At 45.4% G+C, this 15,200-nt stretch overlaps 1 protein-coding gene across 2 annotated transcripts; it reads right to left on the minus strand.

Moving 5' to 3' along the window:
* Positions 1 to 63: 63 nt before the first annotated feature.
* LOC134298735 (zinc finger protein 135-like) lies at positions 64 to 14,964 on the minus strand. 2 transcript variants are annotated; one of them, XM_062979803.1, is made up of 3 exons: positions 14,738 to 14,964; positions 14,284 to 14,460; positions 64 to 3,998 (listed from the first exon to the last, which is right to left on the minus strand). In XM_062979803.1, exon 3 carries the CDS (start codon positions 3,766 to 3,768, stop codon positions 2,527 to 2,529), a length of 1,242 nt encoding a protein of 413 aa, XP_062835873.1. In that variant the 5' UTR covers positions 3,769 to 3,998; positions 14,284 to 14,460; positions 14,738 to 14,964; the 3' UTR covers positions 64 to 2,526. The 2 variants fall into 2 exon arrangements, with proteins under 2 accessions (XP_062835873.1, XP_062835872.1); XM_062979802.1 differs by lacking the exon at positions 14,284 to 14,460 and having other exon boundaries at positions 14,738 to 14,963.
* Positions 14,965 to 15,200: the final 236 nt, after the last annotated feature.

Consider the following 15,200-nt stretch of genomic DNA (forward strand, 5'->3'; position numbering starts at 1 on the left):
ATGTGAATATAGACCAAAATTGTGAGCAAAGCTCTTTTCACACATTTACAGGGTTGTCATGAATACTTTTTAAACAAAAGTTCTTTTATTGCAATTTCAGTGTGAGAGGGTAGATCAGAACTTTTGCACAAAGAATGAAATACAGATTCACAAACAATCTACAGTTACATTGGCTAACAAACAAACAAGGGGAGATTACATTTTCACTCAGCGTTCACTGACACATACAAACATCCAGACTGCTTCCTTGCAAATCTGCCAACGCACCAAGACTTCTAAAAGGCCAAAATGCCTCCTTTTCCGAAGAACAAGGCCAAGGATCAGATCCCTGTTTTCCATACAGCAGAAACTGACTCCCTGCAACAAGGACCATGACTCCAAAATGCACGCCGTTCTCTTCCCTTGAGAAAAGGAGGTCCCAATGTCTAGGCCAGGGGTCCCCAAACTTTTTAAACAGGGGGCCAGTTCACAATCCTTCGGACCATTGGAGGGCCGGACGGACTATAGTTGGCCACCGAGCAATAATAATATTAATAATAATAATTAATAGTAAAAATAATAACAACAGCAGCAGCAGCAATAATAATAATAATAAAAGATGGAAGAGACCCTTTGGGCCATTGAGTCCAATCCTCTTCTGCCTTTGTGCACTGAAAGCACAAGCAAAGCACCCCTGACAGATGGCCACCCAGCCTCAATGTTAATAATAATGGATCTGCACACATCATCAGATAATACATCACACAGTCCTAGACACTTGGGAAGTGTTCGACTTGTGGTTTTGCAAAACGAAATCCAGCATATCTATCTTGTTTGCTGTGCCATACAACGTCGTTGTGTTGATGATAATAATAATAATAATAATAATAATAATAATAATAATAATAATAGAGGCTTGGAAGAGACCCCTTGGGCCATTTTGTCCAACCCCCTTCTGCCTCTGTGGACCAAAAGCACAAGCAAAGCACCCCTGACAGATGGCCACCCAGCCTTAATGATAATAATATTATTAGTAGTAGCAGTAATAATAATAATAATAATAATAATAATAATAATAATAATAATAATGGTTTTAAGAGAAGAGAACCCTTGGGTCATTTAGCCCAACCCCTTTCAAGCCCTTGTGCCGTGGGGGCCAGATAAATGTCTTTGGTGGGCCGCATCCGTCCCCCGGGCCTTAGTTTGGGGACCCCTGGTCTAGACTCCAGCATCCCATTGCAGATCGGACTCTCTTCCTAGACCATCTCTCCATAGAGGATGGTGGGTGAGCAGCTCTGCTGTGTGCCACACTTTTGGGGTTGTAATAATCTCTCTTATACAGCAATATTTCTGCTGATGTTGTTTCAAAGTTATAAATGAATGATAGACGTCTTCCATCCTGAAAGATCCTGGCTCCATCTCAGTTTCCTGGCGGATGTTGACTCTGTGTAATTGGTATTGTCAAATGCAAGCAGCCTTGTGTTGACTTACTTCTTAACATAAGGAATATTGTAAACATTTTCTTGACTTCTTTCTCAACATAAGGAATGTTGTAAAATTCCCTTAATTTAAAGATCCATTGTTTCTGATTAACGTAAACAAGTTGTTTTTCACAAAAGGTTCAACAGTTAATCATTTGTCACAGTTCTTATCAATGTCAGCAGTTCAGCGAATTTTAATTACATTTCCTAAGTGTAGTTGGGCCCCTGGTGGTGATGCAGGGCGTTAAAGCGCTGAGCTGCTGAACTTGCAGACCAAAAGGTCCCATGTACAAATACGTGAAGGGAAGTCACAGGGAAGAGGGAGGGAGCTTCCTTTCTGCTGCCCTGCAGACTAGGACACAATGGAACAATGGCTTCAAACTACAGGAAAGGAAGGAGATTCCACCTGAACATCAGGAAGAACTTCCTCACAGTGAGAAGGGCTGTTCGACAGTGGAACTCTCTCCCCGGGGCCGTGGTGGAGGCTCCTTCTTTGGAAGCTTTTAAGCAGAGGCTGGATGGCCATCTGTCGGGGGTGCTTTGAATGCGATTTCCTGCTTCTTAGCAGAATGGGGTTGGACTAGATGGCCCATGTGGTCTCTTCCAACTCTACTATTCTATGATTCTATGATTCTAGGTTCAAATCCCGGAATGAGCACCCACTGTTAGCCCCAGCTCCTTCCAACCTAGCAGTTCGAAAACATGCAAATGTGAGTAGATCAATAGGTACCGCTCCAGCGGGAAGGTAATGGCGCTCCATGCAGTCATGCCAGTGGCCACATGACCTTGGAGGTGTCTACGGCTCTTCAACGCCGGCTCTTCAGCTTAGAAATGGAGATGAGCACCAACCCCCGGAGTCAGACACAACTGGACTTAACGTCAGGGGAAAACCTTTACCTTTACCTTTAAGTGTACTTAATGATTTTTTTCATTGCAGGCCTTGATTTTCAGAATGGTGTCTCCAAAGTTATTAACTCTCATTCATTCATGTTTCATACAATTCATTTATACTATCTATCATATTTCATCATGATAGGGTTTATCCCCAGTGTGAGTCCTTTGATGTCTATGTAGATGTCCCCTCTGAGAAAAGCTTTGCCCACTCCTGACATGTATAGGATTTCTCGCTAGTGTGAGTCCTTTGATGTGAACGTAGACTTCCACTCTTAGTGAAGCTCTTTCCACACTCAAGGCATGTATAGGGTTTCCCCCCCGTATGAGTCCTTTGATGGGAACGTAGACCTGAACTATAAGTGAAGCTCTTTCCACACTCCAGGCATGTATAGGGTTTCTCCCCAGTGTGAGTCCTTTGATGGCTACGTAGACTTCCCCTCTGAGTAAAGCTGCGTCCACACTGCACGCATTTATAGGGTTTCTCTCCTATGTGAGTCCTTTGATGTAAACGTAGATGTCCACTCTGAGTAAAGCTCTGCCCACACTCCATGCATTTATAAGGTTTCTCCCCCGTGTGAGTCCTTTGATGTGAATGTAGATGCCCCCTGATAGCAAAGCTCTTTCCACACTCCAGGCATGTATAGGGTTTCTCCCCCGTGTGAGTCCTTTGATGTAAATGTAGACAAAAATTACGAGTAAAGCTCTTTCCACACTCCAGGCATTTATAGGGTTTTTCCCCAGTGTGAGTCATTTGATGTCTACGTAGATGTCCACTCTGAGCAAAGCTCTGCCCACACTCCAGACATGTATAGGATTTCTCCTTAGTGTGAGTGCTTTGATGTGAACGTAGACCTGAACTATGAGTGAAGCTTTTTCCACACTCCAGGCATGTGTAGGGTTTCTCCCCTGTGTGAGTCCTTTGATGTGAACATAGACCTGAACTATGAGTGAAGTTCTGTCCACACTCCAGACATTTATAGGGTTTCTCCCCCGTGTGAGTCCTTTGATGTGTGTGTAGATTTACTCTCTGAGTAAAGCTCTGTCTACACTCCACACATTTATAGGGTTTCTCTCCTATGTGAGTCCTTTGATGTAAACGTAGATTTCCACTCTGAGTATAGCTCTGCCCACACTCCAGGCATTTATAAGGTTTCTCCCCCGTGTGAGTCCTTTGATGTGAACTTAGAGATCCACTCCAAGCAAAGCTCTTTCCACACTCTAGACACGGATAGGGTTTCTCCCCCGTGTGAATCCTTTGATGTGAATGCAGACTTCCAATCAGAGTGAAGCTCTTTCCACACTCCAGGCATTTATAGGGTTTCTCCCCAGTGTGAGTCCTTTGATGTCTCTTCAGAGCTGCAAGCTGACCAAAAATCTTTTTACATTCAGTACATTTATATGTTTTCTCCTCCATGTTGACAGTGTTATGTACATACAATTGTATTATGGACACTTGATTCTTGTGTTTCCATTTCCGATCGAAAGGGAGTTTAAGAATTCAACCAGATCCGCACCTTGGGAAGATTTATTTTCCTACAGGACTGGTGTCATTACCGGACTTTAGTTTCCAAATTCTTCAATATCCACTAGAAGCTGGTTTGTTTCTCATCACACCAGTGGTGGCTCCATGGGACCCTCATGTCCCTGGTAAAGAAAGAAGAAGCAAAAGTTTAAATAATAATAATAATAACTTTATTTTTATACCCCGCCTCTATTTCCCCAAATGGGACTCAGGGCGGCTGACATGGGGCCAAGCCCGAATAAAAACAATAGCAATATAAAACACAACAATAGACAAAAGACATGCACAATTATAAAAATTTAAACATTAGCAAATAAAAACAAATGACAAGAACTAAAAAAAACATGGATTAAAATGAAGAGGTTGTAAAAGTAGACTGGGTAAGGTGCACCACATAAATATTGTAAACACAAGGTGACTGATAAAGTGCTGCAAATTATTGGAAGTGTAAATTGGGATGGGAATAGACCCTGTGTCTATATCAAGTTGACAAAAGTAAAAAGTGCAAACCGGTACAGGAATGGTGACAGATACAGGATTGTTATGGGGATGAGCAATCTTTATCCAAAGGCCTGAGTGAAGACACGGGTTTTGAAGCTCTTTCTGAATGCTACCAGGGTGGGGGCTTGCCTGATTTCTCTGGGGAGCGAGTTCCAGAGCCGGGGGGCCACCACGGAGAAGGCCCTCTCTCTCGTCCCCACCAACTGCGACTGCGAGGGTGGTGGGAGCGAGAGGAGGGCCTCTCCCGATGAACGAAGAGATCGTGCAGGTTCGTAGGGGGAAAGGTGATCACAAAGGTAAGAGGGTCCCAAACCGTTCAGGGCTTTGTAGGTGATCACCTGCACCTTGAATTGGGTCCGGAAGGTGAACGGCAGCCAGTGGAGCTCCTTAAGCAGGAGGGGTGACCGCTCCCTATAATTAGCTCCAGTTAGAAGCAAGGCTGCCGAACGTTGGACTAGTTGGGGTTTCCGGGCCGTCTTCAAGGGAATCCCCACATAGAGCACATTGCAATAGTCCAGTCTAGAGGTAACTAAGGCATGGACCACCATGGCCAGGTCAGGTGGTGATTGGACCGTGACAACAGAAGAATATTTTGCTCTTCCACTCCGACCTCACCATCTGGCGCAACAAAAACCAGGTCAAGTGTGTGTCCAGCTTGATGAGTGGGACCAGATATCACTTGGGACAGTCCCACGGTCGTCATGGCAGCCATGAAGTCTTGAGCCGCACCAGTTAAGGTGGCCTCGGCATGAATGTTAAAGTCCCCCAGCACTACCAGCCGCTGAGAGACCAACGCCACACCAGAGACCACCTCTGCCAGCTCGGGCAGGGAGACTGCCGTGTCACGGGGTGGATGGTACACCAGTAGAATCCCCAAACTGTCCCGGGTACGCACCTTAAGATGGACACACTCAAAACCTGCAGATTGTGGGGCGGTGCACCTGACCAGGGAGATGGGCTGCCGAAAGACCACTGCAACCCCACCTCCCCGCCCCCCGGCTCTGGCCTGCTGTTGCACCCCAAAACCTGGAGGACACAGCTGGGCAAGATTTACCCCGCTGGGCTCATCCAACCAGGTCTTGGTGATGCAAGCCAGATTAAACATGAAGTTCCAAACATCCTTAACCTCCAACATTATCTTCTTTTTCTTTTATGTATCATGTTAAAAATGGAAATACCAATAAATAGAGGCATAAAGTGGCTCAAGGACGTACACAGAAACCAGCAAAGCAATCACAGATTCATAAACAATAAGGAACGAATTCAGATGCTCTGAGTGAATATAATAGTGATGAAAGTTAGTCCTGGATCAAAGATGATTCAACAAACACAGGACAAGGAAGGAGGGGAGAAAAGAAAGAAAGGGAGGGAGAGGAAGACAGATAAGTGGAAGGAAGGAAGGTATGTAGGAAGCACAGAAGAAAAGAAGGAATAAAAGAACGGCAAAAGAGTGGATAGAAGGAAAGGAAGGAGAGAGTGAAGGAAGGAAGGAAGGAAGGAAGGCAAAACAAGGACAGAAGAAAGAAAGGAATAAAAGAAGGAAGAGGAACCGCTTTCCATGTTAGAGGATCCCACTGAATTCATTGGGTCAACCCCAAATGTGGTTAAAGGAACAGAAGAGTCAATTATTCTTTTCTGGATAATGTGTTTCAGTGAATAACTGGCATGTGCTAAATGCTCATTTCATTATTACTCAGTTATTAGATCAGCCCCTTTCCTCCTAACCTTTAGAAAAACAGTAGAAACTTGGCTCTGGAAGCAGGCCTTTGATAAATAGCGCAGTGCAAAAAAAGATTTTACCTGGAAATGGTGCAATGGATTTTGGAACGGCTTCAACCTTGCCTTTGGATGACGTGTCTCATAGTGGAATGTATTTTAATTATGCTTTATGTTTGTTTTAATTTGTATAATTCTATGTCATGTCTGTGTTTTATGCTGAAGGCACTGTATAAGTGCCGTTTGAAAGCCGCCTTGAGTCCCCCTCGGGGTAGAGAACGGCGGGATATAAATATGGTAAATAAATAAATAAATAAATAAATAATAGTTCATGATTTGTGGTCACCTCCCTGTACAAAGCAAAATACTTTAGGTGGCCACAGATTCATGAACAAGAACAATCTGACCCAGATCCAATTTCATTGAACACATGTGGGAACACAATTAGTCCTGGCTCAAATATGGCTCAAGGTAAAGAAAGTGAAAAAGGAAAAAATAAATAAAAGAAGGACAGGAAGACAGAGGATAGGAAACACAGAAGGGCAGGATAATAGAAAGATGGAAGGGAAGGAATGGAAACTTCTCAAGATTAGAGGGTCACACTGATTTCATTGGGTCAAACCCAAATGTGGCTAAAGGAACAGAAGGCAGGCAGGAAGAACTCCTTCCAATTTTAAAGGATGTAATTAACTCTGGATAATGAGTTTCTGTGAATTACCGGCATGTGCTAAATGCTGAAAGAAACAATTATTTCTTTACTGATTACACTACGTAATACGAGTTTTGTTCCTGTTCTATAAACGACATTTCCTAACTGGATCTATCTAGAAAACATGGAAAAAGTTTATTAAACTGCAAAATGTTTGTTTTTGTGGGACATCCTGAAGCACATTTTGCTGTTGTTTTTCAATGAATATCTCAGAGAGTCTCAACCAATTCAACATAGTTTGTGGAAGCCACAAAAACCAAGTTTCTGGAGTATAACAATTACTTTCAAAGTACAGTAGAGTCTCACTTGTCCAACATAAACAGGCCGGCAGAACGTTGCAAAAGCAAATATTGTTAGATAATAAGGAGGGATTAAGGAAAAGCTTATTAAACATCAAATTAGGTTATGATTTTACAAATTAAGCACCAAAACATGTTATACAACAAATTTGACAGAAAAAGTAGTTCAATACACAGTAATGCTACGTAGTAATTACTGTATTTACGAATTTAGTACCAAAACATCACAATGTATTGAAAACATTGACTACAAAAACATTGACTACTAAAAGGCAGACTACATTGGATAATCCAGAACGTTGGATAAGCGAATGTTGGATAAGTGAGAGACTACTGTAAGTATCGCATAATTAAACAGGAAATAACACTTTCAAACCAGGCATACATTTTTTTTCCAAATTGTATTACATAGTGTTATTTCATCACCTTCCAGGCCACAGGGACTCCCAACTCTACTTTCTGAGCATCCCAAATGGTTACTGCTGCCACTAAATTTCTTAGATCCCCCCCCCCCCAAAAAAAAACATCCTCCAAACTACCAAGCACCTGCCCTCCCACCCGGCTGGTTCAAAACCACATTGAGGCTTGTTGGGATGTTCACAAAATGAGTCCATGCTGAACTCAGTTCCATTCAGGCCATTCATTCCCTTGATTGGACCCCCAGGATGAGACACAACGACAGGCAGAGGTCCATTGACAAAGCCTCCTTCCTGCCAACTTCTTTCATCTTTGCCCACTTCTCCCTTTTCCTCTTCTTCCAGGAAGGGAAGAACAGCAGGCATGCCAGCTTTCCATACAGTGCTGTAGGAATGTGTTTACAGAAACCAAAGCAATGAATCCCGACTGGGAAGAATGGGCATCTACTCTACGCAATCCTCCCATAGAAGCCTCCAAACAAATGCCTTACGGTGCATACGTGAAGCAGAGAGGAAAGCAGGGAGGAGATAAGCCAGCTTTATGCCCTGTAGATTAAATAAAAACATGGCATACAGTCTTTGCAGGCAAAAGGAAATCATACGAAAACTGGAGGCTGTGGAGAGAAAAAGTCTTCTCTGGATGCCTTTTGGAAGAGACCTTCCAGGGTTCCCTGAACAGACTGTTTATGCAGGAGTCTACCGTGTCCCATGCAGCTGTGGACAAGTCTACATAGGGTCGTCCAAACACGAGTCAAAGAACATGAAAGACACTGTAGACTCACTCAACCAGAGAAATCAGCCAGAGCATTTGATGAACCAACCTGGACACAGGATATTATCTGAGAACACAGAAATGCTTGACCACTCCAACAACGATCATGTCAGACGACACAGACAAGCCACTGAAATTCACAAGCATGTGGACAACTTCAACAGAAAGGAGGAAACCATGAAAATGAACAAAATCTGGCCACCAATATTAAAAAACTCAAAAATCAGAACAGTAAATAAGAAGCAACACTCTGAAAACAGAGGAGTTCCAGACAGGGGAACCAAAGGCAGTTAACGACTCTGAACAAAGGATGCCCCCAGGCAGGAGAAGCCAGCTATTCAAAGCTAATCAAGGTGATTAACTAAAACATTCACACTGGCCTCCAACTGACAAAGAGTCCTTCTTTCTGGACTTTCCACAGATACAGTAGATTCTCACTCTCGCTTATCCAACATTCTGTATTATCCAACGCATTTGTGTAGTCAATGTTTTCAATACATCGTGATATTTTGGTGCTAAATTCGTAAATACAGTAATTACTACATAGCATTACTGTGTATTGAACACTTTTTCTGTCAAATTTGTTGTTAAACATGATGTTTTGGTGCTTAATTTGCAAAATCATAACCTAATTTAATGTTTAATAGGCTTTTCCTTAATCTCTCCTTATTATCCAACATATTCGCTTATCTAACGTTCTGCCGGCCCGTTTACGTTGGATAAGCGAGACTCTACTGTATATATAAACCTTCCTTGCTTAGTTTCTCCATACCTCACAACCTGTGAGGATGCCTTCCATAGATGTGGGCAAAACGTCAGGAGAGAATACTTCTAGAACATGGCCAGACAGCCCGGAATACATACAACAACCCCAGCCTATTTATGATTTATTTATTTGTTTGCTCTATTTCTACCCCGTCTTTCTCTACCCCCAAAGGGGTCTCAAGGCGGCTTACATAGAGGCCATTATTCAATGCCTTAAAAATATATAATAAATTAAAATTTAGATTAAAATCAGATGTATTAAACATTTAAAACATTACATTACACAAGAAATCACGCCATCCATAGTCATAGTCCAGGACTTTCTAGTCATTCCATATTTTCCAGATTTGTCATTGCACTGCCCTATTCACTAAAAGCCTGATCCCACAGCCAGGTTTCCACCTTTCTTCTAAAGGCCAGGAGGGAGGGGGCTGGTCTAATGTTGCTGGGGAGGGGGTTCTGTAGCCGAGGGGCCACCACTTTAACTGCTCATTGATGTCAAATGCCTGGGAGCTGTAGTTTGGGAGGCACCAGCTTTCTGTCGCAGAGTAACCTAAGAGCATGTGAATCTACAGCTCGCAGAATTCTGTGCCATTGAGTTATCGGAGTTAATGTGGTGCCAAAATGCACTCATAAAAGCAAAATGTAGACATACACTTATGTTTTTCATTTGGGCATTCATGTTACATTTGTACTTTTTGTGTGGTGTGGGAACTTTTCTCGACCTTTGAGTGCCATTTCTGATGTGGGGACCAGCTTCTGTGCAAAACGACATGCACAGGTGTGATGAATGGAATGAATGAATTGTATGTTTGGGGTCTGGCTGGGGCCTATTAAGGTCCGACACAGCTGAAGACACCATCCTAAAAATGGAACCTGGAAAACTGCATTATGGAGTACAAAGAAGGCGAAGAATTCGATGAACTGTTGGAAAGAACAGTGCTGATGAGTACTGAGAACTCTGGGTGCAAACAACACATATTTACATAGGCAGTTGGAATGGGAAAAGGTGTCAAGCAAGACTGCATCCTGGCGCCTCCACTATTTAACTTCTACATCAACTCCATTATGGACCATCTTCACAACATGGATTTCTATACCCCCCCCCCAAAATAACACCCACTTTGCTTTATGCAGATGATGCAGCTGTACTCTTAAGAACAGCTGTATTCTAAATGAGCACTAAAAGCACTAACACAACAATGCAAAACAGATCAGCTCCAACTTAATTATAAGAAAACCAGTATTGTGGCATTTGCCAAAAGACCCAAGGATTACGCCTGGAGTAGACGGACACAATATCGAGCAGGTCTCTTGTTTCAAATATCTGGAAGTAGTCTTCCAATCCAACAGAAGCAGAAGAGCCCATGGAGACCACGTGGCCGAGTCTGCTCAAAGGAGCTCGTTCGCCATCCTAAAATACCTCAAGTCAAGAGGGGGACACTTCATACCTGCAGCACTCAAATGATCTGAAGTCAAACCAGTGGCACAACTCCTGTATGGAGCCCAGCTAGGCCCCTTCCCCAATTCTGCCTCTCTAGAGCTTGTACAATCAAATTTTTGAGATCAGCCCTGCAAGTACCAAAATGCATCTCCAATGACATTCTACGACTGGAGTCAGGTTTCATGAAAATGGAGGCCAGTGTGTGGCTGGTCATACTCAACTACTGGAAACAGGCAGTAGCAACAAACAATTCATCACTGGGCTTCTCTCCAGGGTTGTTACTCAGTATGAAATACGTTCAAGCCAAAGCACTCATCAAACAACGTATTTATTTATTTACAGTACTTATATTCCGCTCTTCTCACCCCGAAGGGGACTCAGGGTGGATCACATTGTACACATACATGGCCAACATTCAATGCCATGGGAACATTGAGACAAAGACAGAGGCAATTTAACCTTCTCCAGCTTCCAGCTTCCTGAGGGTGTGCTCGATTCCGGCCACATGGGGAGCAGTTGCTTCATCATCCACTGTGAAGCCGACTTCCTCATTCCTTTCTGCACACTGGTGGCAGTTTTATGGTGTCGTAAATTTTAGTTAAATTACCCTCCCCACATAGTGGTACCTAAATTTCCTACTTGATAGATGCAACTATCTTTCGGGTTGCTTAGGTCAACAACAAGCAGGGGCTATTTTTTATTTTTTAATTGTCAGGTGCTCACTCTGACATGGGCTGGCCTCGAACTCATGACCTCTGGGTCATACTGATTTATTGCAGCTGGCTACCAACCAGCCTGCGCCACAACTCGGCCCCCGTATCTTGGACAGAGCGCCAATTGGATCTAACCTACACCCCAACCTTTATTGTCAACGAAGCCAGCAAATATCTCGCCTCCCCTATGGCATTCTTAACAAATCTAGAGATTCCCAATCATTGGAGCTCCTTCACCCTGGCCCGATCTCACACCCGTCCATCAGCTGTACTTGAGGGCCGATACCAGAAGACCCCCCAACCCACCCACAGAGACTCTGCCCCTGCGACTCGGGTCAAATCGAACAACTGAGCATGTGCTCCTCCAGTGCCTGTACTACAGGGACATTTGATCCAGATTAATCTTGCCTTTGCTATATAATTATCTGGGCTGTTCAGGAAAATTTTACACCATCCTGCTGCTCTCAGATACCAACTAACCTATAATACTGCCAAGTTTTGTACAGCAGCATTCAAAATCCACCAGGTGATAACTGGATCCAAAAGTTAGCCATCTAACTATCAGTGAACTGAAATGTAAATCAGTGCTCCCCCCACACACACACACACACCCAGTCCCCTAGACTTGTGCCCTGAATGGTCCTACCCCTCCATCAATCTCCCTCGCTCTCCATCCCTTTCTAGTCCCTTCCCTTCTCTAAATAGTTGTTTTATCCTTCAACATACAGTAGAGTCTCACCTATCTAAGCTTCACTTATCCAAGGTTCTGTATTATCCAAGGCAGTCTGCCTTTTAGTAGTCATTGTTTTTGTAGTTAATGTTGCCATGTTTTGGTGCTAAATTCGTAAATACAGTAATAACTAGTAAACCCCCGTTCAAGCAGCTCCACTGGCTGCCGATAATATTCTGGGCCCAATTCAAGGTGCAGGCTATTTACCTATAAAACTCTAAACGGTTCGGGACCTGTTTATCTTCATGACCGCGTTGTCCCCTATGAACCTACTCTAAGCCCTAAACGGTTTGGGACCCACCTACCTTAGAGACCGCATCTCCCCCTATGAACCCACACGATCTCTTCGCTCATCGGGAGAGGCCCTCCTCTCGCTCCCACCACCCTCGCAGTCGCGGTTGGTGGGGACGAGGACGAGGGAGAGGGCCTCTTCCATCGTGGCCCCCTGGCTTTGGAACTCGCTTCCCAGGGAGATCAGGCAGGCCCCACCCTCCTCTCCTTTTGGAGGAGCCTGAAAACCTGGCTCTTCCAAAAAGCCTTTGATGACTGATCCTTGCAGGCTCGAGTTGTCTGCCTACGTAACAATAGACCCACTGATTCGCCTTCTCATTGTTATTCTTAGCACTTTATTGACTATGTCAGTTGTGTAACTACCTCTCCGACTTTGACACATTTCCCAGATCTGTGTATTATATTCCTGTTTTAACGCTTTATTTTGTATGGTGACCTTTTATGATTGTTTTTATTGATGCTGATGTTTTATTGTTGTAAACTTGTTTTATTATTATTATTATTATTATTAAACTTTATTTGTACCCCGCTAGCATCTCCCAAAGGACTCGATGAGGCTTACAAAGGCCAAGGCCTCAACACACAATATAACAATACAAAACAAAAGGCAAATTAAAAACAATTAAAACAGTATAAACAACAAGCAATAAACAATACGCTAAAACACAATAAAACTGGGCCGGGCCAGAGTAATGGGTACAAGATTAAAAGTGCTGATGTGACAGGTGATATATAAGGCTTCTAGCGCAAGTGCAGAGTGCGATATACAATCTTAGTTCTAATAAAGTGCTTATGGGACTTGGTGTTGGATATTTCCTATTAATCTGGGAAGGCACATTGGAACAGCCAGGTCTTCAAGTTCTTTCTGAAGACTGCCAATGTAGGCACCTGTCTGAGATCCTTGGGGAGGGTGTTCCAGAGTCGGGGGGCCACCACAGAGAAGGCCCTGTCTCGTGTCCCCACCAACCGCGCTTGCGACGCAGGCGGGATCACGAGCAGGGCCTCTCCAGATGACCGAAGTGAACGCGTGGGTTCGTAGACGGAGATGCGGTCACGGAGGTAGGATGGTCCTAAACTGTTCAGGGCTTTGTAGGTAAGCACCTGCACCTTAAATTGGGCTCGGAAAGTAAATGGCAGCCAGTGGAGCTCCTTGAACAGGAGGGTTGACCTCTCTCTGTAAGGGGCCCCAGTTAACATCCTGGCTGCCGCTCGTTGGACCAGTTGGAACTTCCGAGCCGTTGTCAAGGGCAGCCCCACGTAGAGCGCATTACAGTAGTCCAGTCTGGAGGTGACCAAGGCGTGGACCACCCCGGCCAGATCAGCCTTCGCGAGGTACGGTCGCAGTTGGCGCACGAGTCTCAGTTGTGCGAAGGCCCTCCCAGACACCGCCGACGCCTGAGCCTCGAGCGTAAGCGATGAATCCAAGAGGACTCCCAGACTGCGGACCTGTGGCTTCAGGGGGAGTGTAACCCCGTCCAGCACAGGTTGCCACCCTATACCCCGGTCAGGATTACGATCGACCAGAAGGACCTCTGTCTTGTCGGGATTGATCTTCAGCTTGTTCCTCCTCATCCAGATGGACACAGCGGCCAGGCACTCGTCCAGCACCCGAGAGGCCTCCTTGGAATTAGATGGAAAGGAGTAGTAGAGTTGTGCGTCATCTGCATAGAGGTGACACCCAACTCCAAAACTCCGGATGACCTCTCCCAGCGGTTTCATGTAGATGTTAAAGAGCATGGGAGACAGAGTAGAGCCTTGCGGGACCCCACAGCTCAAAGGCCACGACAAAACCGTGCCCCCGAGACCCATCCCAGAGAGTCGTCCCAGAAGGATACCATGATCGATGGTATCGAAAGCCGCTGAGATGTCCAAGAGAACCAACAGGGTCACACTCCCCCTGTCCAGCTCTCTACGGAGGTCATCCACCAAGGCGACCAAGGCTGTCTGGGTGCCGTGACCAGGCCTGAAACCAGACTGTGACTGATCTAGGTGGTTGATGTCATCTAGAAAGCCCTGGAGCTGGGAGGCAACCACCCGCTCCAGCACCTTACCCATTGTTGTTTTGCTTTTATATTGTTGTGTCTGGGCAAGGCCCCATGTAAGCCGCCCCGAGTCCCTTCGGGGAGATGGGGCGGGGTATAAGAATAAAGTTGTTGTTGTTGTTGTTATTATCTCCAAGATCCTCTGGCGGGGCCCTCCTCTCGCTTCCATCTTCCTCACCGTTACGCCTGGTGGGGACGAGAGAGAGGGCCTTCTCAGAGGTTGTGAGGCACGGGTAAACTAGGCAAGGAAGGTAAATATAGAATTATTATTAAGGAGAGGCGGGGGGGGCACGCGCGAGGCATTCTGGGAAGCAGGAGGGGGCGTGGCGGCCATTGAGGCCCGGGGGGGGGGGGGGAGGAGGCGCCTTCAGGGACTCGATGGGATTCCGCGCTGTGCCGCCTCTGCCCCAAAGGGAGACACATATATACATATACATACATACATACATATATATATACATACTTCTCTCTCTGTCTCTCTCCTTCCCCCGCCGCCTTCCCGCGTCACAAATCAATGGCGGAGGGAGAAGCGCCCTCCTCCTGACTCGGCTTCTCCTTCGTCTTCGCCCGTCAAGCCGGCCCGCTCCCTCCCATTGGCTGAGCCCGCGAAGCCCCGCCCACCCAAGGCTCCCATTGGTTGCCTCTGCAGCTTTGATTGACGGGTGGCAAGAAAAGGCTGGAAAGAAAGTGGCAGGGAGGGAGAGGAGAAAGGAGCCCGGCGCCTCTCCTTCCCAGAAGCCTTCTCTTCTTCCGCTTCGGGGACAGAGAGACTGACGTCACCGCAGGAAGAAGGAAAGGTCGCTGCGTGTCCCAGAAGCATTCTCTCCTGACGTTTCGCCCACCTCTGTGGCAAGCATCCCCAGAGGTTGGGAAGTCTGTTGGGAATTAGGCCACTGGGGCTCATCTATCTCCTTGGCGTCCAGAGT

This window comes from Anolis carolinensis, chromosome 4, assembly GCF_035594765.1.
Source record: "Anolis carolinensis isolate JA03-04 chromosome 4, rAnoCar3.1.pri, whole genome shotgun sequence".
NCBI classification, from domain to species: Eukaryota; Metazoa; Chordata; class Lepidosauria; order Squamata; family Dactyloidae; genus Anolis; species Anolis carolinensis.

Coding starts and splice junctions, on each gene's coding strand:
- LOC134298735 (XM_062979803.1), bottom strand. CDS start 3,768: ATGGAGGAGAAAACATATAAATGTACTGAATGTAAAAAGATTTTTGGT.